This window comes from Contarinia nasturtii, unplaced genomic scaffold, assembly GCF_009176525.2.
Source record: "Contarinia nasturtii isolate CC-2019 unplaced genomic scaffold, AAFC_CNas_1.1 Cnas_scaffold_1964, whole genome shotgun sequence".
Lineage (NCBI taxonomy): Eukaryota > Metazoa > Arthropoda > Insecta > Diptera > Cecidomyiidae > Contarinia > Contarinia nasturtii.
This window is the reverse complement of record NW_022199294.1, coordinates 693,942-716,661: the sequence shown is the minus strand read 5'-3', so window position 1 is coordinate 716,661 and position 22,720 is coordinate 693,942. Positions and strand designations below refer to the sequence as shown.

The 22,720-nt window shown below is 34.7% G+C and overlaps 2 protein-coding genes across 3 annotated transcripts; both read left to right on the top strand.

The window, feature by feature from the left end:
* Positions 1-749: 749 nt before the first annotated feature.
* Positions 750-6,868, top strand: LOC116347545 (protein slender lobes). Its single transcript, XM_031778165.1, has 8 exons — positions 750-1,079; positions 1,340-1,438; positions 1,587-4,253; positions 4,338-4,700; positions 4,814-5,731; positions 5,796-5,866; positions 5,944-6,133; positions 6,208-6,868. The coding sequence occupies exons 1-8, from the start codon at positions 1,046-1,048 to the stop codon at positions 6,585-6,587; spliced, it is 4,722 nt and encodes a 1,573-aa protein (XP_031634025.1). The 5' UTR covers positions 750-1,045; the 3' UTR covers positions 6,588-6,868.
* Positions 6,869-8,249: 1,381 nt separating this feature from the next.
* LOC116347521 lies at positions 8,250-19,937 on the top strand. 2 transcript variants are annotated; one of them, XM_031778117.1, is made up of 12 exons: positions 8,250-8,620; positions 8,736-9,897; positions 13,867-13,991; positions 14,167-14,324; positions 14,493-14,516; positions 14,774-14,922; positions 15,116-15,310; positions 15,390-15,606; positions 15,697-15,881; positions 16,575-16,757; positions 18,223-18,880; positions 19,019-19,937. In XM_031778117.1, exons 2-12 carry the CDS (start codon positions 9,806-9,808, stop codon positions 19,349-19,351), a joined length of 2,319 nt encoding a protein of 772 aa, XP_031633977.1. In that variant the 5' UTR covers positions 8,250-8,620; positions 8,736-9,805; the 3' UTR covers positions 19,352-19,937. The 2 variants fall into 2 exon arrangements, with proteins under 2 accessions (XP_031633977.1, XP_031633978.1); XM_031778118.1 differs by having other exon boundaries at positions 8,250-9,897; positions 13,867-13,985.
* The last annotated feature ends 2,783 nt before the right edge of the window (positions 19,938-22,720 follow it).

The following is a 22,720-nucleotide window of genomic DNA, read 5'->3' as shown; positions in this document are numbered from 1 at the left end:
TGATTTTATCATGTGAAACTGTCAGTTGTGCTTTAAACATCAAAGTAAGTGCAAGATCTAACAAAAGTGAATCTCATTTGAGTGCCATTCATTTCCTGCAAATAGACACATTTGCATAGTATTCTATCAAAGTCTGTCACATTTAAAACAACTTCAAAATGCTTTGGCCGCAGCAGTTTTGGCTCGTGTCTCTTTCAATTGTTCTTGTGCTTGTTTTTGCATTTTCTCCAATTTTTCCAACGTAACCGACTTCAATGGCATCAGATGTGGTTTGCAATAAACGAAATCATTTTTTTGTTCATAAAATAATTTCCCATGATCGGGCAAAATTAAATCTACTTTTGGCGCATATGATGCGCCTGATACTGGCTGTTCATTGTAGGACATTATCTAGTGTAAAATCGATAAAAATTAATTATAGAAAATCCAAAAAAGAATACACATACAGAGTAAACATATATAAATTCTGTCTCTTACTTTAAATTTTAGTCGCAATTCCGATTTGGACCAACAAGTCTCAGAATATTTCAAAACGGAATTTTTTCCAAACTGATTTTGAAAAAAAGACACAAAATATGAAAAGAATATCAACAAAATCCAAGTGACAGGCGATTGTCAGCTGATTTACGTATCTCGCCGATGGCAACACCACTTCGCCGCAAAAACTGACAGCTTAACGAAATGTGCGGTTTTTTCGTGAAGTTTCGAACGAAACGATGGTGTTCACTTGCTTATCGTGCTCTTGACATGCGGTTGCATGTCTTTTACATATAGTTTAGCGCTAAAACATTGTATAAGATTCAATTTGTCGCGCATCACAGCGAACAGTGAGAGAAAGAAAGAACGCAGATAGCACAATTCAAAAAATCTTTTCTAACGGATTAAATTTATCGTGTTTGACGGACGTGTTTTATAATTGCTCCAACGAACAACGCAAATTCAATTCATTTCAACTGAAAATCAGACTTTTTACCATCCAATTATTGTTTGAATATTTTGTGTTTTGTAAAATAAAAGTTTCATTGACCAAATTCTACCGAATAAAATGGATGAAAATCAAACAGCAATACCATCGAGATGTAAGTTCTATTTTTTTTTTTCGATCGCCATTGTCTTGTACAATACTGTGCTTTATGTCGTTCAAATTTTTTTATTCAAACATTTCATAAATTCATGTCATTGTTTCAATAGTATATCATTTCTGTAGAATTTTCTCAAGACTACGCATATTTTTATTGCACAAACAGTGTGTGCAACACAATGATTCCAATCATTTTTATTTTTGTCATGTTTTATGCATTGTCATTAATTTTTTGTATGGATTTTTTTATATTAACAGTGACACGGTCACGTCGTGCATCGGTGGAAAGTCCTGTTGTTTCATCGCCAAGGAAGAATACACGGCAATCACGCAAATTAAAGAATATCACCGAAAAGGGTAAATATTTAACAAAGAATTTTAAGAAATATTTTCATTATTTATGATCGCATTTTGGTTATTCGTGAAAGAGAAAAACAAAATGTCTTACTACAATATTACCGTTATTCATGCTTTGCTATCATTTTTTCTCTTTCTATGCATTCAGATTCAGATGACGTCGACAATAACGATAGTGCAAAGAAAGATGATGATAATGATGATGCTGCAAGCAGTATTAGTTCAAATTCGATGAGAGGGTGCAAAGTAGTATTGGAACGTCAAAATTTCGATGACATTGATGCAACGTCTGGTCGTCGTGCCATTGCGCATGCTACACGCTCTCGTCGTAGTTCACAATTGACCGAAGAAAATATTGCTGCTCACTCAAATCCAACAAATCCGGCGCGACGAGCATTGCGCTCAAACAGTATTGCGTCTGATTCAACTGAAGCCACACAAACTTCACGTCGTTCCAGTCGAAAGGCTAATACACCAAAAGAAGAAATTGTTCCAACGACACCAGCACGTCGTAGTTCTCGTTTGCTGTCCGAAAACGAAAAAGCTACAGACTCACCGGCCAAATCGGCAACACCGGCCAGACGTTTGCGTTCAAATAGTGTAGCATCAGAAGATCATTCACCGACACGGCGTACAAGTTCCCGTTTGTCCGAATCACAAGTTGGCACACCGAAAACATTAAAGACCAAAGTCAGTAAAATTAAAGAGCCAACCACACCGCGTCGTGCATCAATGCGCATCAATAAAAGTATTATTGCGTCGGAAGTTATCGATGAGGAGTCAGACGAAGAAAATCTCGCAAATGAAATGAACAAGGTAAGCAAATCAAAGTCGCCATTGCAAACATATGTAATTGACGATGACGAAGATGATGTAACAAAAGACAAAAAGGTCAATGGTAAAGAAAACAAACAGGAAGTTCCTACAATAACTGTAGAAGAACACAAAATCGTTACGATTGAAGAAGAGCCAGAAGACATCAAACCCATTATTACTAATGAACAAAAAGAGACCAGTTTGATTGATACATCCAACTCAATCAACGTGTTAGCATCACCGTCATCACAAGTCGTGTTGATTTCCACCACAACCGCTAGAACACCAGTAGCACGTTCACCATTGCGAAAGGCTCAAACACCAAGTGTCGAACCAGCCGAACCAATGGAAACGTCCATGACGGAAGAAGTGGTCGGTACACCAAAGGGCACATCAAAAACAATGTCAATCAATACGCCAAAGGATACTACACCGAAAGCAATACCAAAAGGCACACCGAAAGGTATACCAAAATCCGAAGAACTTGCTCAATTGAATTCGAAAACGCCACAAGATGAAACGGTGTCCGATGATTTACTGAATGTGTCTGGCATGGTTAAGCTTTGGGAAAATAAAATATCGCCATCATCATCGGCCAAAGGTACCCCCAAAAGTAAAAATGTTTCAATCACAGATGAAGCAGAAATTGGTGTGGTCACCGAACCCGAATCCAATGAACCGAAACTTAATGAATCAAAAGGTAGCTCAACCGTTAATACACCACATAGAGAACCACGCATTACGAGCGACTTTGAGCATATGGATGATGAAAGTGAAGATGGTGACAATATTCAAACAATTCCAAAAGAATATCCCAACAAAACCACCGACAATGTTAACAAATCGGTGAGCACACCAAATTCAAAAGATCCATCAAAGACACTTTCACCTTTGGATGTATCTGTTGTGGTTCACGACAAAGATGTATCAACGCCACAAATGTCAAAGAAATCATCAAAACAACGTCAGTCATTGAATCGATCAACCGATTTGGATCGAATGGAAGTAAGTGTTTTAGCTGTAAAATCGAACGTTGAAAATATTAAATCGGCTACGCCAAAACAAAATAAAACACCAAAGGCTAAAAATGTTTCGGCAAAGAGTACACCGGTGAAGCTAAACACGCCCAAATCGAGTGAAAAAACACCAAAACAAGATGTAAGCATAGATCTAACCAGTGATGATGAAACAACAACTGAAATTGCGAAGGAAAAAACAAAACCCGAATTAGTGTTGCTTCGACCACCAAGAGAATCTACACTTGGCGGCCTATCAATCTCATTGACGGCTGCAATCGATCAAATGTTGGCTGGATTTGATGACACACCAACTAATGTAAGTTCTTCCATTGATGAAATCAGCGAAAGTGTAACACCATCGACTGAAAAGAAAATCGACGAAGATTTCAATGCAATTGCAACAGCGGCTATTTCCGAAACATCGAAAAATCAAACCGAAAACGTTGAACAAACACAAGATCCAGCAATTAAAATGGAAAAGAACGATACAGATAAAGGTAAAGATAATAGCACCATCATCGAGGAGTCTGTTGTCAATATGTCAGTTGTGAATGAAACACAATTTGATTCGGATGTCGATTCATCCATCAAACCAACGGTTGAAGAAGCCATCGAACCAGTCAAGGAGTCAATGGTCTCCGAATCCAAACAATCCGAATCGAATGAGAGTGAGTCTGTTAAACCAGTTAATGAACAATGCATTGAAAAACCTACCGATGTATCCAAAGAGGCAGAAATCGAAAAAGACCTTGAATCTCCTGAAAAAACTCTTGAAGCCAATGAAGTAGCTCACTCAATTGATAATGTCCCCACTTTAAAGAGTGAACGAAAATCGGTGCAAATTATGACGCCGAAAAATGATAAAAACCAAATGACAATGAGACGAGTCGATACACCTTTCCCAGACGAAAATTCAATTTTGGAAGCGACTAGAAGTCAGGAAAATTCCGAAGAAAAATTGAAACGTAAACAACGTGATGGTAAGTTTTTTACACTTCTTTTTTTCTTGAAGAATTTCTTAGCTTATTTTTTGTTCAACAAAATGACATTTTTAACCTTCACAGAGAATCGGGAGAAAGCTCGCGACAGTTTGAAGAAATTACAAGATTCATGGAATAAGTCGATTGCACGACATTCTCTGGATTCATCAAATCCAATCGATGCATTAGGTGTTGCCGATGCAAGTGATAAAACCGAAGAGGAACCAGTGAAAAAAGTTGTAGCACGCAACAATTGGGCCATATTGAAGGGCTTAGTGGACAGTGAGGATTCAGATGATGACATTGTTCCAGAGACTGAGGAAGGCAGCGATGAAGAAAACGAAGATGAGGAAGAAGCTAATGCATTTGTGGATGATGAAGCTGAAGAGGTCTTGGATTATGAAACGGGCGACTCAATGGATGATGAAGAACGGCGGGAAATTGAAGGTAATAACACCGATTTACATTTTTTTTTTTTTTTCTGAAAATAATAAAATTTGTGGTGTTTTTTATTTTAAACTAATTATTCCATATTTATGTTATTTTGTTCGTATTTACAGAAAATGAAATCGATTATGGTGTGGATATTGGATCCGAAGATTCTGATTTCGAAGAAGAAGATGAATACGAAGATGATGGTTTTATTATTTACGATAGTGATGTTACAGATGCAACGAACTGCGAAGAGGAGGAAGAAATTCCGAAGAAATCGAAGCTACGACGTCGATCTGCGATTATTGAAGAATCAAGTAGCTCCGATGAGAGCGACGATGAGCATGTGATCGAAAGTACAACTGAGGCTAGCAATGATATTGAAAGTGTTACATTGCAACAAGTGGAATCAGTTGTTGTGCTTGCCGGTGGTGCACCTAATGAAGCGGAGCCCATTGAAGGCAAAAAATTCGCTACAACATATTTGACGTCTGAAAAGGAAACGAAAGACATCAAAAATAAGTCCCAATCGAATGAAATTGACACAGAAAAAGAACAGGAAACGATTGCTGATGCGCCAGAATTGCCATCAAATAAAACGGTGCATGAAGATCAAGAAGAAACTTCAAGTGCGTCCAAAATGGCTTCCGAGGCACATGCACCCGAAGCAGTTGATTCCGATAGAGAGTCAGGCCACAATAAAATCGATAAAAACACATCATTGCAAAGCAAATCGGTTTCCAAAAAGATTGTTCTCAAAAAACGAACTTCACTACCTGGTTTGTCTGGCATTGAAAGTTTGTCGAAAGCAATCCGTAAGGAAAGCAATCGTCAATCTTTGAGTAATCTCAATCCAAAGGCATCAAATCCAACAGTGGTCGAATTTACAATGCAATCGAGCAAGTCAAAAACCGTTGAAAAAGAAAATCTCAATTTGAATGCAAGCACAAGTTCAAATGTGAGCCTGAGTCCAAATGACATCACACGTGCTCCGTTGAATATTTCGTCACAGGAAGAAAATAACAATCAAAAGGCTTCTAAAAAAGGTACCACATTCAAAAACATTTCTCATTAACTTTTGTTTCCTCATTTCATCTTTTTTTTGTGCAGCTACAATCGTCGAACAGGCACAAGAACAAGTGGAAAAAGACCGTGAAACTGTATCATCAACGTCACAGGATGTAAATATTCTAACTAAATGTTCATTTAGTCATTCGTAAATACTCATTCAATACTCTTCTATCACTATTATATTCAGGATATGCCGACATCAGTTGTGATTAACGTTAAACTTAATAGAAAGCGTAAATTTGTTGAAATAGACACTGATGTTGAGCCACGTGAACGACCAAAGGCGAAGAAATTATTGAACGTCATTCAATCATCAAGTGGTGCATTTATTGAGGAGCCGATGACACCCGAGAAAAAGAACAAATTTGGTTTCAGAGGTAAATCAATTAAACCATCTTGTCCAAACGAAACATTTTTATTTAAACTTTCTTTTTGTTTGGTATTGGTACAGAGGCACCAAAAACACCAATCAATTCGAGCTTCAAAATCGAAAAGCGCATCCAACTGGCGTATCCTGGTGCATCGAAGAAACGGAAGAGCATCTATCTCGATGAAGATTCTGATGACGTTGAAATGTTTTTACCGCGACCAAGATGGCAAATTAATACGCAATTCCAACACGAACAGCCAAAAAAACGAGCACGAAAATTGGATTTGGGTTCAACCGAAATCATATTGCAACCAGTCGCGCCGAAGAAAAAGACAAAACGAAATGTTTTGATTCCGATCGAATTGGCACAGTATCGCCAAAATAAATTGTATCGTGCCGACATTCCACGCCAAGATGCGCGTAATCTATTGCGTGAACGCCGAAAGCGAGTTGCCCGTTAAAGTTTATTCAGATTAAATTAAGCGTTGAAAACACTTCAAGATTTGAGAAGAATTTAATATTAAGAAAACAATTGCATTCAATATGAAATAATTGCTTCGCATCCTATAGTTTTAGTTATTTTTTTTATTATTGATATTAAAAACCCAATGCTGACTTTAAAGGCCATCAAGCTAGTGGGAAAAGACATTAAAAATGACACACACAAAAATGTAACATCGTTTTTATGCGTTTTTTTATCACGAGATTTTTCTGGTTGCTTATTGAAAGAAATTTAAGTGGACGTTTATTCGTTTTTCTCTCTTGCGAGTCCAATTTCTTTTAAAAAGAAAACATATGTCAAACTTTCTCAAAAAGCATATTATTCGAAAAAAAAGTTGTCAATAGATCAACGCTGGAATAAATGTTTCATTTTCTTTTATTTTTATGTGCCAATCTAATTCAAAGTCATTTTTCCTTTAATAATTACGAATTATTTGTTAAACCCATCATAAATGAAAAAAAATTGGATTACAGTGCTTTTGGCAATTTGTCATAGTGCATTCGAATAGACTTTACATAAGCGATGTTTTTGGGGTGAAGACAATATGAAAGCATTTATTACTTGAAAAATAATCAACAAAATGCCTTGTATAATCTTAACGGTATGCCAGTTTCACACAATTGACTGGTACAGTTACGATCTGAAACAGTCTCTGTTCGGTTTAATGTATTTTATTCTTTGGTTGTTGTTGTGGAATTCAATTTATTAGCGATAGAAACATTTTCGATATCGCTAGTCCTATGGAAATCTTGTAATGATAAACATAATCATTACCGAGACAAAGGTCACTGAGACACAATATTAGTTAAATATACAAATGTTAGTTATCCATTGGTCCATAAATAAAGCCCACTACGATTTCGTTTGAATTTTGGAAGCCAAAAATCAACGTTTTGCTGCAAACATGAATGACATATTTATATGTGATTATTTCTCAAAATGGACAGTGTGGTGGCGCCACGTACAAAATATCCCATTCACGTCATGTCAAACATTTTATTTCGATGAACTTTCAATCAGACAATGTTCACCCATTAATAAAATAAAAATTGATTTCAATTTATATTTGCTATTCTTTGCAATATTTATCTGTGCAACTTGATGTCATTGTAGCGATATGTGTTTGAATCATCGATGGGCAAAACCATTGACACTTTAAAACAATTCAAATCTGAATAGGCTTCATACTTCAATCGAACGCATACAGACAAATTGTGTGAGACAGCTCGAAGCAATTAAATCCAGATAGCGCAAAAGTAGTGATAGTTGTGTGAAGAAGAAGAAGCAGACGGGGCACAGTAAAAACGAAAGAAAAAAGAGCAATACTGTCGAATGCTGAGTGTCTCGCGAATAGACATCTTTTTCTCTCTGCACACACAAAACCAAAAGTGAAAAAAAATCACACTCGGTGAAAGAGAACGGAAACAATATTTTTTGTTCACTTTTTTTTTTTAATTGAACAAGAAACAACAACGATTGAAATAAAATTTTAATTGCAGTGCAATTTCGACGTTCGTAGACAAAGTTCGAAAGCTGAATTTGTGTTACAAACGAAGTGAATTGTCGACTTTGAATGTAAATCATAGTCGACACATAGATATATAAGTATAGAAAAAAATCGTCGACATTCAGTGCGAGTGTGTGTGTATTTGTTTGTCTTCACAAATTAAAAGAAATCATGTATTTTTAGTATACACAATTTACAACAAAAAAAACCACATGCACACACCAATAGTGTTTTGAAGTTCATCAAATCGCCTTTCGGAGGATCCGCAAGCCAATTTACAATAACATAAAAAAACGAAATGTGTGTCGCTATCGAAATAAATTATCGGTCATTAGAAAATTGAAGGAGAAAAAAACGACAAATGTTGACTTAAAATTCGATTGTGAAATGTGTAAATTTCTGAAATCGCCAATAAAACTTTAAGTCTGTGCGTGTGTTTTTTTCGCACGGTCAAAAATCGTATCAATGGAAAAATAGCGAACGGTGTATGTGTATCTCTTTGTGTTTGTGTGTGTGATGAGAGAAAACGAACGAAAAAGAAATGGAAAAAATCAACACATTCGTAGATTTCAAGCAGTTAATCTAATTTTGATTTTAAAGCTAATTCGTTTGGATTTGATCAACAACGACCATAAAATTTGCTCATAGAAACCACAAGCAACCGGAGAAACAAAAAATTCATTGGAAATTAGTGCAATTAAACAGATTACGTGTAGTAAATTATAATTCATTACCTTCGCTGGACAATCACTGTTGTGTATCGTATTACAACAGATGAAAATACAAATTAGAAAATACAAAGTAGCATCGAGTTTGTCGAAAATAGCCTTTGGCTTGTTCTTTGATTGTTCGTTGTTGTGTGTATATGTGATTTTTTCTCTCTTTCCCTCTCCCCGTTTCTGACGTATCATCGAGAGCGTATGCACCGTGTGTTATTTGAAAAAAAAAAAAAAAACATGTCTCTGGTGTTGTTCGCGGTCACAAATCGGTAAATGTGTCTATGTGTATTGGTGTGTCTATGAAGTGTATTTGATCACATACGGGAATGCATTTGTTGGCCATTTATCGGGCGACACAACAAATGTGAAGAAAAAAGTAACTTGCTGTACTATCTTCGATCGCTAAGGAATATCCAGTTACATGGAGACTTTGTTGTTGATGTCGTTGCCGTTGCCGTCGTCATTGTCCACGCTACCTTTTTTATTATTTGCTCATTTTTTATTACTATTCAAACTCATCAAATACAAGAACCATTCAACGTGATCCAATGTGGTGTGCATAGAAGTCAATTGTATTACCAAATAACATCAACAATTCAACACAACACAATACATAAAAGAAATCGTATATACTGAAAGTGTTTCATCGCTCTGTAATAACCGAATTTAACCATAACCGAACAATATCTCAATCATCTAAACGGAAAAAAAATTAACATCGACAGTTCGTGTCGTCGTCGACGTATTCCAGTAGTTTAGTGTTTTATAATAAAATAAAAGAAAAGGCATAAAGAAAGAACGAAAGAAAAATATCCACGAAAAAAAAAATAACGTTATTTAGAAAGGAACAAAAGGAAGGCGAAAAGTTTCGAGCAAATTAACCATACAAAAAGAAAAAAGAAAACACAGAACAAAAAAACAGAAGAAAAACAACAACATTGTGCACACAAAATGCCGAAATGTAGCCTGAAAACGAGATACATACCAGCCACATTCGCATGGCTTTTACTGCTTGGAACCACAGTCGCCTTTTTCTATTATCCGTAAGTGTCAATCAGCATTTTAATTGATATTCGGAGTTAGTGAATGTTGTTATGTTACTGTAAGTGTTAGTGTGTCTGTGTGTGAATGTAAGTGTTGTGTCTTTGAGTACTTTAATGGAAAAAACGCGAAAAAAGTGCAGAATGGAAGACATGCTAAAGACTATTTTTAAGGTATCCACTTGATAAATCCGTTGCGAGTGTGTCGATGACGCGCGCGCGCACGCTCCTCTTCTCTATTCGCCAAATCATGGATAAGAGCCCATTGTGGACTATATATTGTAACATTGTGCCGAACATATAAAAATGAATTCGTTATTGTTGTTGTTTGCCCGTTGATTTGTGTATTTTTGTGATTCTATCTCTCTCCCTCACTCTGTCGCTCTATTCATTCTTTATCATTTTCACAGCGATGGTCGTACATTTTAATGGATTGTTAAACCCACAATTATGCGACTAATTTTATACATTTTGCTTCATTCCACTTCATTCAATGTGCAAAACTATGTTGGAAATAACATTGTTCGTCAAAAGAAAAAGCAACAAAATAACAATGACAACCGCTGCAATTCTCTTGCACTCACTCTCTGTGTGTCAGACGTTCCGCAAAACTAATCAATAACAAAAGAAAGCTAAATGCGCTCAAGTGAGCGAATGAGTGATAAACGGGCAAATAATTGCATGTGTTACAGTCTCTTCTATTTTTTTTTCTCGCCTTCTCTTTCTCACTGATGACATCGGCTTTAGATTGTTTTACAAGGCAATTTTAGCCGCACAAGCGAATTATCGTATTATGTTCTACCTTCAAATATGTGCGCGATATTTTTTAGGTCGTTTTTAAGGACAAGGTTCGAAATGACTTTTTATGTCATCAGTCTTGTGGTATATTCTAGGTAAATAGCGTGGAAATGGTTTCATGTATTGATTTGTGTCTAGCCTCGATGGCAATTATTCCAAATTACACAAGTATCCATCAAATGATCGAATATCCAACGAGAATTAACTTAAAGCCCATCGTTAAATCAACAACACACATTCCCAGTGGATACTTTGATTGCCAAATATATGACATATTAAAACGAAGAAAGAATTTGACATAAATAAAGAAAACAAATATCCATGCAACACATCATTCATGTGTAAGCTCAAACGCAATGTATTTACTTTATGTTTTTTCTTCTCTACTCTATTTTCTAATAAAAATGTCAGTTATATGGTTTTTATTGGATTTGTCTTCCGTTCTCATTCGCTATGTATTTACATTTGACATCTCTCGTTATTTGAACAAGATATTTGAATGGGAGAGAAAGAGGCAGACAAAGAGAACGAGAACACCGTTAATCGAACAAATTAATTGCACTGTGAATATTTGTCCTTCCAAATAGCTGAATTTAATCAACGAAATTATCATATTAAATGTATTACGATTCAAGGAAAACATTTGGACAAAAAATTCATTTCAAATATGTTATTATCTGTATCTTTGAGTATAGGGGAGTGTTTTCGACATGTTCATATGAACAAATCATCTTTGTTTCACTAATGGTAATGAAAGTGTCATTTATACGTGTTTTTTTTTTTCGTTGTTTCTATTCTTTTGTATTTCAATCGCAACTGCGATTCAAAACAATGCCATACCATTATACCGTAAATGTGTCATCTATCATTTTATTGGTACAAAGGCAACTGAGAAAGAGTGATGGCTCGAGAAATATGTCAGTTTATTTTTCGTCGTTGACAATGCACTTTTTGAGCAATAAACAAAAAGAGTTTGTTGAATGATGACAATGTTATGCATATATATTATCTGTCACTCTCATGCATTTCATGAAAATGAGTAGAATCGGCCACCAACCGATTGTTTGTTACTCAGTTACTAACGAGTGAACTCATATAAAATTCACTTGTTGTATCTGTCTAATCGAAGCATTGCCACTTGAAAAATAATGTTATATAAATGTAATTCAAATGTTGTCACTTCTCATCGGTTAATGTGTCTTCCGAAGCCGTGCCAACGCACGGCTTGTGAATGAAATATATATACTTTTTGATGTCGGTGAATCGCACATACTCCTTAATTATGAACGGAAAATTCATATGCGTGCACGATTGCCTACAAAATGAAGCTCGAATTTACGAATAAAAAAAAATGAAAGCAAAAAGCCACCGTGAAACACGGCTAAAAATACGATAAACATGAGACGCCGTGTATGTAAAACATGGGCGCGCTCTTTTAATTTTAATAGGTCGGTATCTACTCGTGCGCTTACATCATATGTGTAGATATGTGTATTTTTCGATTCACACAGCATTTTGTTGTTGTTGTTGCTTCACTCCTTTTTTCCACATTCTCAACTGACTGAGTTAAATATTCATTTGTGCCACAATTTTTCCACCCATCGTAATAGCAAGTGCATCTTACTACTGCTTTAATCTCCCTTTGGCTGCTTGTCATCTCTGGCGATGCCATAAAAGGACTTAGCAACGGTCTTTCAGTTTTTCATCTAGCTATAGTCGATTCGCTCTTTTCATGCGAAAAAAGCGAAAAATGAAAATTCAAAACGCTTGACATGGAATCAACAAAAGTAAACTAATCATAGAAAAAGTGAAGTCAATAGACAATTGTTTTGAAGCATATCATATACACACATTCATGCGTGTGTGTGCTTGGATCGCTTCTACTTTTCTATCGAATAAGAAAATATATGAGTTTCGAAGAGAAAAAACCCAACATCGGGAAAATACTATCGTTTCAACATATCTCGGTGTTTCTATCTCTTTGTACGGTGTGTCGATGTGTATATCGAGTGTGTTGCGCGTGTAAGCATAAAGCATGCACTATTTGCTTGTTTTATGGTGTGTGCTAGAGATGTTTGCAAAAAGCGAAAAAAGATGTAACTCAAACTTATAATGAACGCACAAACGACACCAGCAGCTGAAGCTGTAGTTACAACAGTACTTATATACATTTCTCTCACTCTGCAATTTCTAATAACTAACACGAGAGTCTTCTACTTTGATATTTCTTCTTCTTTCTCTTTTTCTTCTTCTTTTCGGTATTTTACACCGATGTACAATGCACGAGCATTTCAAACAACACATTTTATGATGCAAATGAATGAACCGATTGTGTATTTATGAGTCGCAGTACTTCTTCTTTCTTTCTCTCTCTCTCTCTCTCTTTCTCTCGCACACGGCAACTGTGCTCAGTCACTCGTGTTTTTAATACATGACCGTAAACGTAACGACGATATATAGTTCGCATGTTTATGAATGCAATTTACACTCTATTGGTATTGACATTGGTTAACATTATGTCGCGCTGATAATTCAACTGAACTTTTTCAGAGTTCAATTTATCTTGAAGCGGTTTGATTTCATCACAACGGTGTAATGTGCATATTATATATGTTTTGGTCATGAATCACACATTATTTTATGAGAATAATAAATGTATCGAACGATATCGAATTGCAGTCATGCAATTAAACTTTTGGTTTTTTGATTTTATCGTCAGATATAAATGTGTTCTCTCTTTTTTGTTTTACATTTTCAATGTTAAAAAAACATACAGGGCGTTTTGCAGCAAAACAAAAAAATCATCGAATTTTTGAGCTGTCCACTTTGTGTGTATGTTTCTGTTGTCACCAAACCAAATGGTGGTTTCGTTGGACGTGCTCACGTGTGCGTAAAAAAGCGTGAGCATTGGGTACAGCAAATTTCTTCTGCTTCACTGAGCATTTTCGTATAATTGCCAATGCTGTTTGCTATTGAACTGTTTCGGCGATGTGGAGTGTTGTGTTTGTACAGTCTTTGTTTTGTGAACTACGAAAATTGTCGGAAGCCGCAGTATATTGCATCGAATTAATTCTCTTTCCGCAACTATTTCCCACACAATTGTTTTTTCTTTCTCAAAATCTAATTTCTGAAATAATACAATCATTTTCATTTTCGTTTGTTGTTCAATTTCAGATGTCAATATTATATACGTCATTATCTATGGGTACCTGCATATCAAGGCGTGTTGACGTTTTTTGTCATCGCAAATTTTACGCTGGCCACATTCATGGACCCGGGTGTTATCCCGAAAGGTATAGGTAGTGAGAGAAGTTACATCCATTTTTTTTTTCAACTCCATTTCATGCATTGATTTTATAATAATGAGCACATCAATCATAATCATTTCCATCAAAACAATAGAATGAATTAATTGACATGCACCGTGTAGAATGTGAATGAACTGCCGATTTTGTTTTTCTTTCTTTTCTTTAGCACCACCTGATGAGGATAAAGAGGATGAATTTCGATTTCCATTGTACAAAAATGCCGAAATCAATGGCATTACGGTGCGAATGAAGTGGTGTGTAACGTGCAAATTTTATCGACCGCCACGCTGTTCACACTGTTCGGTGTGCAATCATTGCATTGAGGTAATGCATTTTCCGATTGTTGTTATCATTATTTATGCAAAACAAATTCAAAATATATCAACATATACATTTTTTAGGCATTTCACTTTTGCGAATTATTTTTCACTTGGTTTTCTTCAAGAAATTCAAAAATTTAATCGTTTGTTTTTTTTTTCTCTTCTTTTTCAGACTTTTGATCATCACTGTCCATGGGTAAATGCAGAAAATTTTCACTTACTTTCGATCAATCGACGCCATATCGCATATTTAATTAGTTTCACTGATGAATTGCTCGATTGATTTTTATCGCTAACAAATTAATTCACTCTTTCTTCGAATTAATTTGCTGCGCTTTGTACAAAATGTCGGCTTTGTTGATTGATTGCATTGGATTTTATTCATTCATTTTTTCACTTCTTGGTTTTTTCTTATTCATTGTGTTTTTTTTTTCTTCTTTCCATTCGTACCAGGTGAACAATTGCATTGGTCGGCGAAACTACCGATTCTTCTTCTTTTTTCTGATATCGCTGTCCATTCATATGATGAGCACCTTTGTACTATGTTTGTTTTATGTTTTACATCATAAAAAACAATTAACCGAACCAGCATCAATTGTAGCGTATCCTTTTTCGTAAAAAAACATCTTAAAAATGATTCCCGCCATAAAATGGGAATCGCATTTTTAATGACACACCAAAGTGTGCACTGTTAAAATGAAACAAATTTGCGTTCATTGTGACGAAATTATTTTGTTGTTTTTCCTTAATTAAATTTTTTATATTTTCCTTAACCGCAAACGTTTCGATAAATAGCATTGTTTTAATTGCCATCGTAGTTGTGTTAGCCATTCCAATATTCGGTCTAACTGGTTTTCATATGGTGTTGGTGTCGCGGGGGCGAACAACAAACGAACAAGTGACTGGCAAGTTCAAAGGTGGTTACAATCCATTCTCACGGGGATGTTGGCATAATTGCTGCTACACGCAATTTGGTCCACAGTATCCAAGGTGAGTACGAAATGAAAATACGATATGGTTGTGAGTTGTGTCATTTATTGACATTGTTTCAATCGTTAAACCGTTATAGTTTGATGAAACCGCAAAAATATGCAGCATGTCGATCAACGAAAGAAAATCAAGCAATTAGCATTATAACAAATGACGACCAACAGAGACACACCGGCAACAATGCGGTTCAGCATTCAGGTATTTATGAGGTTGACCAATCGACTCAAGTGAAAACGTATACAGACCATGGGAACGGCTATGGTCAACGATCCGGCGGCACTACTCATTACAGCAAGGTAAATTTAATAAAATTCTTTGAATGCGTGATTCGAAATTCATATTCGAATTATATATTCAAAACGAAAAAAAAAACTACTTTGTTACAGCTTTCACCCGGTCGTGAATGCTCTGACACAGATATGGATCCACAGGGTACTCAAAGCCAAGATTGTGAGCCAACGCCACCGTTGCAACGGCATAATTCAAACTTTTATCTACCTCCGATCGAAGGCGAATCACCGCGTCACGTTCGAATGTATCACGCACGTCATAGTCCACATGCCAGACAAAGGTCACTACTATTTTGCTAAAAACAAAACTTAACTATTACATTGATAAGAAATGCACATATAAAACTCAAAAGAATATATATGAAACAAATCCTCTCCCAAAATACTAGAGAAACAAAAAAAAAACCTTTTTAATATTTTGCTTGTGTATAAACAAAAAACAATTTAGTTAGTTTTGGTACTAATGTAGTTCTTACTTGTTTTGTTCATTAAATGAAAAAGTTTTTAAAACATCCCTATTAATATATGTGTTGAAAAAAACAAAAAATTTACCCGTTTTTTATGTCCCTTTTTATTTATTCTGTGCTTAGCGCCATTTGAATGAATGAAAAACAAAAACAACAAAAAGTATTATACAAATTATGATTTAGGTTATTTTTTTTACTAGAAATAAAACCATTTTGCATGCTGTGACAAAACCTGAGTTGTATATAATAGCATTTTAGAGTTTTTATGTTTGCATTTTGTACATAAAACGTAATTTTATCTTGAACAAACTTTTTCTCTCTCTATCTATTTTTTTTACATTGAAAATTCTCTTTTGTTTGCATCTACAACATGAAACATATACACACAAACACACCGTGAACATAAAAAACCGAACATACACATCTGCAATATGTTTCTCTTTTTTATTTTGGCTTCGTACTCGTGTTCGCATGATTGAATTTGGTGGTCATTGGTCAAAACGACAGGGGCCTAGATGTAACGCGCGGATACAATCCAGATGCACTGTCACCTGATCAAATGATGAGCGGACCGAATGTAAACCAACCGGGTGCAGCTATTCGAATGACCTCGGCAACACCGACCATGCAACAACGTATCAAAGCATTAGGGGTCGCAACCCCGATTGCAATGTCTAGTCCTGTTCGAAGGTATGTCTTAACATCACTAATTCGCAAATTATCGTTCGGCCAAAAAAAAATCGGGAATGGGACTCTTTATTCATATACCCTTTAGTAGCAATAGTTATTTTTGTTGTTGAATATTTATTTTTGACAAAAAAAAGAAAACAATTTTTATATGGGTTTTTTTTTACTTTTATTTTTCTTTTATCAACTATTGATTACTGCCCTCCTGATCTATACAAACTTCGAATTATACAGATGGCCTTAATGTAATTCACATTCTTCTCTAAACGCGGTCTTCGTAAAATAAACAAACACATACACCAAAAAACTAAATAAAGTACGCTCCCGCCGTGACTGTGCACTTTTCTTCGTTGCAAAAAACGTGAATTACTCCGAATCACAAAACAATTCCAAAACAAAAGAAAACAAAATAAAAAATAAAAAATACCAAAATTCTTACTCACAATAAATCCGGTAAATAGAATTGTTTGCGTATCTTTTTCACTTTTGATTTTTCATTTTCTTGTACGCATTCTTCAATTTTATTTCTCTCTGCATAAATTTTGGCTTTATTCAATTATTTTCTGCAATAATAATTTTATATTACTTTTATCTTTCTATTGCAACCAATTTGACTCGTTTTCATTTTTGATTTGAAATTTACCACAGTTTTTTTCTTCACAAAATGATTTTTTTTGTTGAATTTGCATTATTGCATTATGAACAATGAAAAACACGCTTTATAGCTTACTTTTCTTGTACATTCGTTTCGCCTATATCGATTATCCAATTTTCAGTTGCGCTGTAGTTGAGTAGAACAAATTTGACACTTATAAGACAATCTTTTATTTGGGCAGCAATTTCATTTTTTGAATGTGTACATTCTGTTATCATTCTCTCTCTTTTTCGTTTTTCATTTTGAGTTGATTCTTGCGTTATACATATCACGAATGACGTGTGGTTTTACTGTGAGCATCAAATTTCAAACTAAATATTATCTATCGCTACCAAAAAAGAAGTAAAAAAAATAAATTCTGAAAACTTAGCTTCATTTTCCGTTTATTGAACCGATTTTGGTTTTGAATTTCATCAATATCGCGTTCACATCAGTTCATAATATATCTTTTCAAATATGTAAAATAAATATCATTTTTTTCAATCGAAAACATGAAAAAACTCATAACGACACACACACACATTTATTTTTATGTAAATTTTTCTGCTCGATGACAATCATACACACACATATATACACATTTTTTAGTGAAACAAAACTATGAAATAGATTGCATAGTGTAATATTGGTCGAAATATGATATACATACCGATAGAAACGGCAAAAAAATCGATTTTATGGTGGTTTGAAACATTTGTTAATTGCATTGATTTTCATAGCATTTTTGTAGATTTTATCCACACGAAATTCAATTATCAGTATTCTCTTCATGCTATTTAAATTAAGTCATTCAATTTATCATTTTAAATTTAGATCAAATCCAGGAACGCCGACTCAACCGAGACGACCTGATTTCATAGGTGTTAGCAATTCCAATCAAATGCCAAATAATCTGATGAATGCTCACCAACAACAACAACAACAGCAGCAACATCAACAGCAGCACCAGCAACAACAACAAATGATGTACTCGCATTCGTTAGGTAAACAGCATGAAAATCAAATTCCCGGTGTGCATGTGAATCGTCAACAGCACGTTCAAAATCAGTCAGTTTATGGCAGTCCACAACGAAAATTCCTATCGGAAGGTGAATTGGTGCGACAAGGTGCCGAATTGTCATATGCACGATCAAATAATACAGTAGATAATATAAGAGAATTAGCGAGCAGTCCACAGCATGGTGGGCATTATATGTGGAAAGACAATTCGCCCGGTTATAATAATGGACAACCGTCACAATTCCCCGGCGTACCACAAAATCAACTAAATAACATGAATATGCATCACGAATACATGCGAGCCGCACAACAACTGCCACCGCCCGGTCATATGGTGACGCAACAACAGCACTACGTACCAAATAACATGCAACACGATTACAGTGTTGGTCGTCATCGATCGAATCCGACTAGTCCGACACAACAACAACTACACGGGAATGTTGCCAACAATATTCAACGATTCAATCAAGTGAGTATATACGCAACTCTAATTGTGTGCTATTTTAAAATTGCCATTGGCAATGACATTCAATCTAAAATACATTTCGCAAATTGTTCTACGCTTCAACGTTCATTTTACAAATTGTGGTCGTTTCTTCTTAAAAAGGTGCCGATCACTACAACAGCTGGTGGTTATCATCCTGCATTGAGAGGCGGTGTACCTGTATTTCCACCACAACCCCAACCATCTCCGCAGGGCAAACGAAAAGCAACACCAACGCGTCCAATTTCGTTTGTTCGGGCACTGGAAATGGCCGATTCAATGGAAATGCAAGCAATGCAAGCAAACGATCATAAATCAAATGCTACTATTAAAAACAACGGCATGATTGGTTCAAGTGCAATAAATAATCAACAACAATCGAATACTCAAAAATCCACCACAACAACGCCAGATCGAGCGAGTGTTTATGATGTAAACTATGAAATCTCCGTATAGTCTTTGAATCGATGTCCAAATTAAATAGAATAAACAATTTTTTTGAACAAAATATATAAACAAACACACACGAATATAAGAAGAAAAAAAAACACATAGAATTTATTGAAAAGAAAAAAAAGAGTCTGTATGTGAATTATAAACAAAAAAAAAGATTAAATGTTTTAAATGGAATCCAATTCAATCTCGTGATCGTCATATAGCAAATAACTACACTTTCTATACATCGCATAAATCAATCACATTGAAAACCAACCAACCCGACCACAATCAATTGAGATCAAAATATGCCGATTCGAATCCAAGACACACCATCCAAGACTTCATGCATTATACTCATCACCTTCCAATGTCGACACACTCCGAACAAAAGTCTTCAGCTGTCATTTAGATTAAGTGGATATATGTAAAATAATAAGCGTAAAATGCAAACAAACGCTCTTTGTCCGAAGATACGCCAATCCAAATAGAACATAATCAATGTATAAAACTAATCTGGATAAATGTGAAATATGAGATACTAACCAAATCCAATCAGAAAAAGGAGAAGAACAGAGAATACAAAACATGATAATAGAGAAACATAGACACATTGTTTCATATCTTTGCAATAGTTGAATGTTCTATTCACTGTTTTTTTGTTTTGTTTTGTTTTTTTTTTGTTTGTATTTTGATGAGGCTAAAATCAAAGTCAATTTTGTATTGTTGATAGTCATATGCACTCAATGTCGTTTAGTTCATGTATCGGAAGAGAAAAAAAAACCGTAGATATATATAAATTATCAAGAGTGAAAGTTATTTGAGAGAAAAGAAGAATTTTTTTCGCTCTCAATTCATTCTAGAAAAAAGACTAATATGTACATAAAAGATTATAGTTGATGTCAAAATTGATGTTCTTAAAATGAAATGATATACATATATATATTTTTGTGCAGAGAAAAACAGAACAATTTAGAATTTAGTTCGTGTTTTGTTCCCTTCTTGTAGGTCCACTTTTTGTACCAGTTAAAAAATCGAACAGCGCTGGAAACAGCAATTTCGATTGTTTTCTTTTTTCAGATAATGTTATAACTGAGCGAATTGTGTTTTTTTCGTCGAATCAAACGCAAAATGAGAAATGTTAAAGAAGTCAGTCACGTCCGTCCGATGATCTTTCATTCTTTCATCATCCACAAACGATCACGAAAATCGTGTGACAAAAACATTCTACTAATACCGTTAATTTCTTCTTATTTTGATTGAGCATTTGGACTTGAGGCTAACTTATTTCTTTGTTAATTATTATTTAATTTAAAATCAACGACAATGATTCAAATGAAATCGCAAAAACAACAAATATTTAAATATTTAACACATGTTCGACAGAAAATGTAACGAAAAGAAAATTGGAACAATTTAGGAATATTTATAAGTGTTTAGTCAAATTGGTGTTTATGTTTGGTTATAATTTGATTTTAAGGTGCAAAGTTTTTTTTTTCTTCTATTTTTTTCCTTCTATCCTATGAAAGAATTGCTATTTTTCAAATGAAAGATAATAAGAACAAAAAAATTGACAATTCCGAAGACCTAATCTTAACTTTTCATTCGAATAGCAATCATTTATATTAAAAAAAAAAAAACATTATTAGAACCAGGGATTGTTCCTCTGAGGAGGAGGAGTGGTGAGGAGGAAAATGAGGAGGAGGAGGAGAGCGAGGAGGAACCTCCTCCTCAACTGAGGAGGAAAATGTTTTTAGCTAAAAATGATATTTTTGTGATAAAAATAGCCCTTTGAGCAAAAAAACTTTTCCTTCTCACTTGAGGAGGAGGACCCTCCTCGCTCTCCTCCTCCTCCTCATTTTCCTCCTCACCATTTCACCTCCTCAGAGGAAAAATCCCTGGTTAGAACTAATTAAAACACGAGTTTATTTACAAGCATTGCACTGGGATACTTTCAAGTTTCTACCAGCTGAATTTTTTTTGATTTGGTTGAGGTCAGACGCTATTCCACCCAACTTTAACTCTCATACAAATGAGGAAGTTGCAACTTACAATAGCACCTGGATTGAGACAGATATAATTCCAGTTGCCCGTAAATATATCAGTGTCTGCTTTATGGGACTAGATAGAAAAGTAAATAGAGAATGTTTTTTAAACTATTTAACTAACAAAATATAATATTTCGGCAAAATTTCGAGCTTCAAAATAATTGTTTTTTATTGTGATGAATGGCGTAAATTTTATGTTTCATCCATTCCCACCCTCATGACAAAGAAAACGAATTCGAATTTCGGGTCTCAAAAAATGACCTAACGCGTATGCATGCGACCAAATTCATCGATTTTAAATGCGATTTTATTTATGAATCGGAATCCAAGATTTAATCAAATTCAATCATACGACACATTTTACACACTGTTGTTTAAGTGCATCGGAACTTTTTTTGTATACATCTATCACAATCATTGAAATGCCAAAAGAACATATGTAAGAAATGTATGAAATCGAATATGCAAACGAGAAAAGCTGAACAAATGAACAAAAACCACTAACCCCATTATGAAACATTAACCCATTTTTAGCGAACAAATGTAATTAAACAACTGACAAATAACCAAAATAACAACCACACCACACACAAACTCTAACCACTGATTTTTTGAACGATGATTTTATCTAACCTCTCATACTAATCCACAATTTCTATGTAATATTTTCTTCGCCCTTCGCCTAAATAAAAGACCCCATGAGATTTTACATAACAAACATTTAGCTAGCCATTTACATAAGCAAACCGAAACAAAGAATTATAAAACATTTAAACAAAAAAAAAGAACACACACAAAACAGTGATCAAGTGACAGCATTGAGTGACATGACGAAGAAAAACAAGAGAATAAACACGTAGAATTTGTATACAGACGATAAATGAGATTTTCATTTTAAGTAAAATAAAAGTGAAACATAATAAAGAAAAATACATTTAAATGTAATTCATGATTTTGTCGTCCTTTTTTCATTTTTAGCCAAGAATTTTGTTACAGCATCATATAAACGGAACAAAAAAAGGTAAGATGTTGGAACGATAATAAATTACTGCAGGCTTTAACATAATAACCGATGATATATTTGTGTTGAAATGAGAATAAAAATAGAGAAACAGCCAACCCATCGATTTCCAACATGTTTCTTTACTAACTTCCTGATAAGACATAGTTGCGACGAATTTTCGCCATATTTTGTGGTTTTTTCTGAGATTTTGAAATTTCTAATAAAATTCAATGGCAACAACAAGCTCAAATAGAGAAACCTTAAAAATTGTCTATTTAAAAAGCGAATGCTGATATTCCTCGAAAAAATTTCTTCCCAAAGGTAGAAAAAATTCGGGAA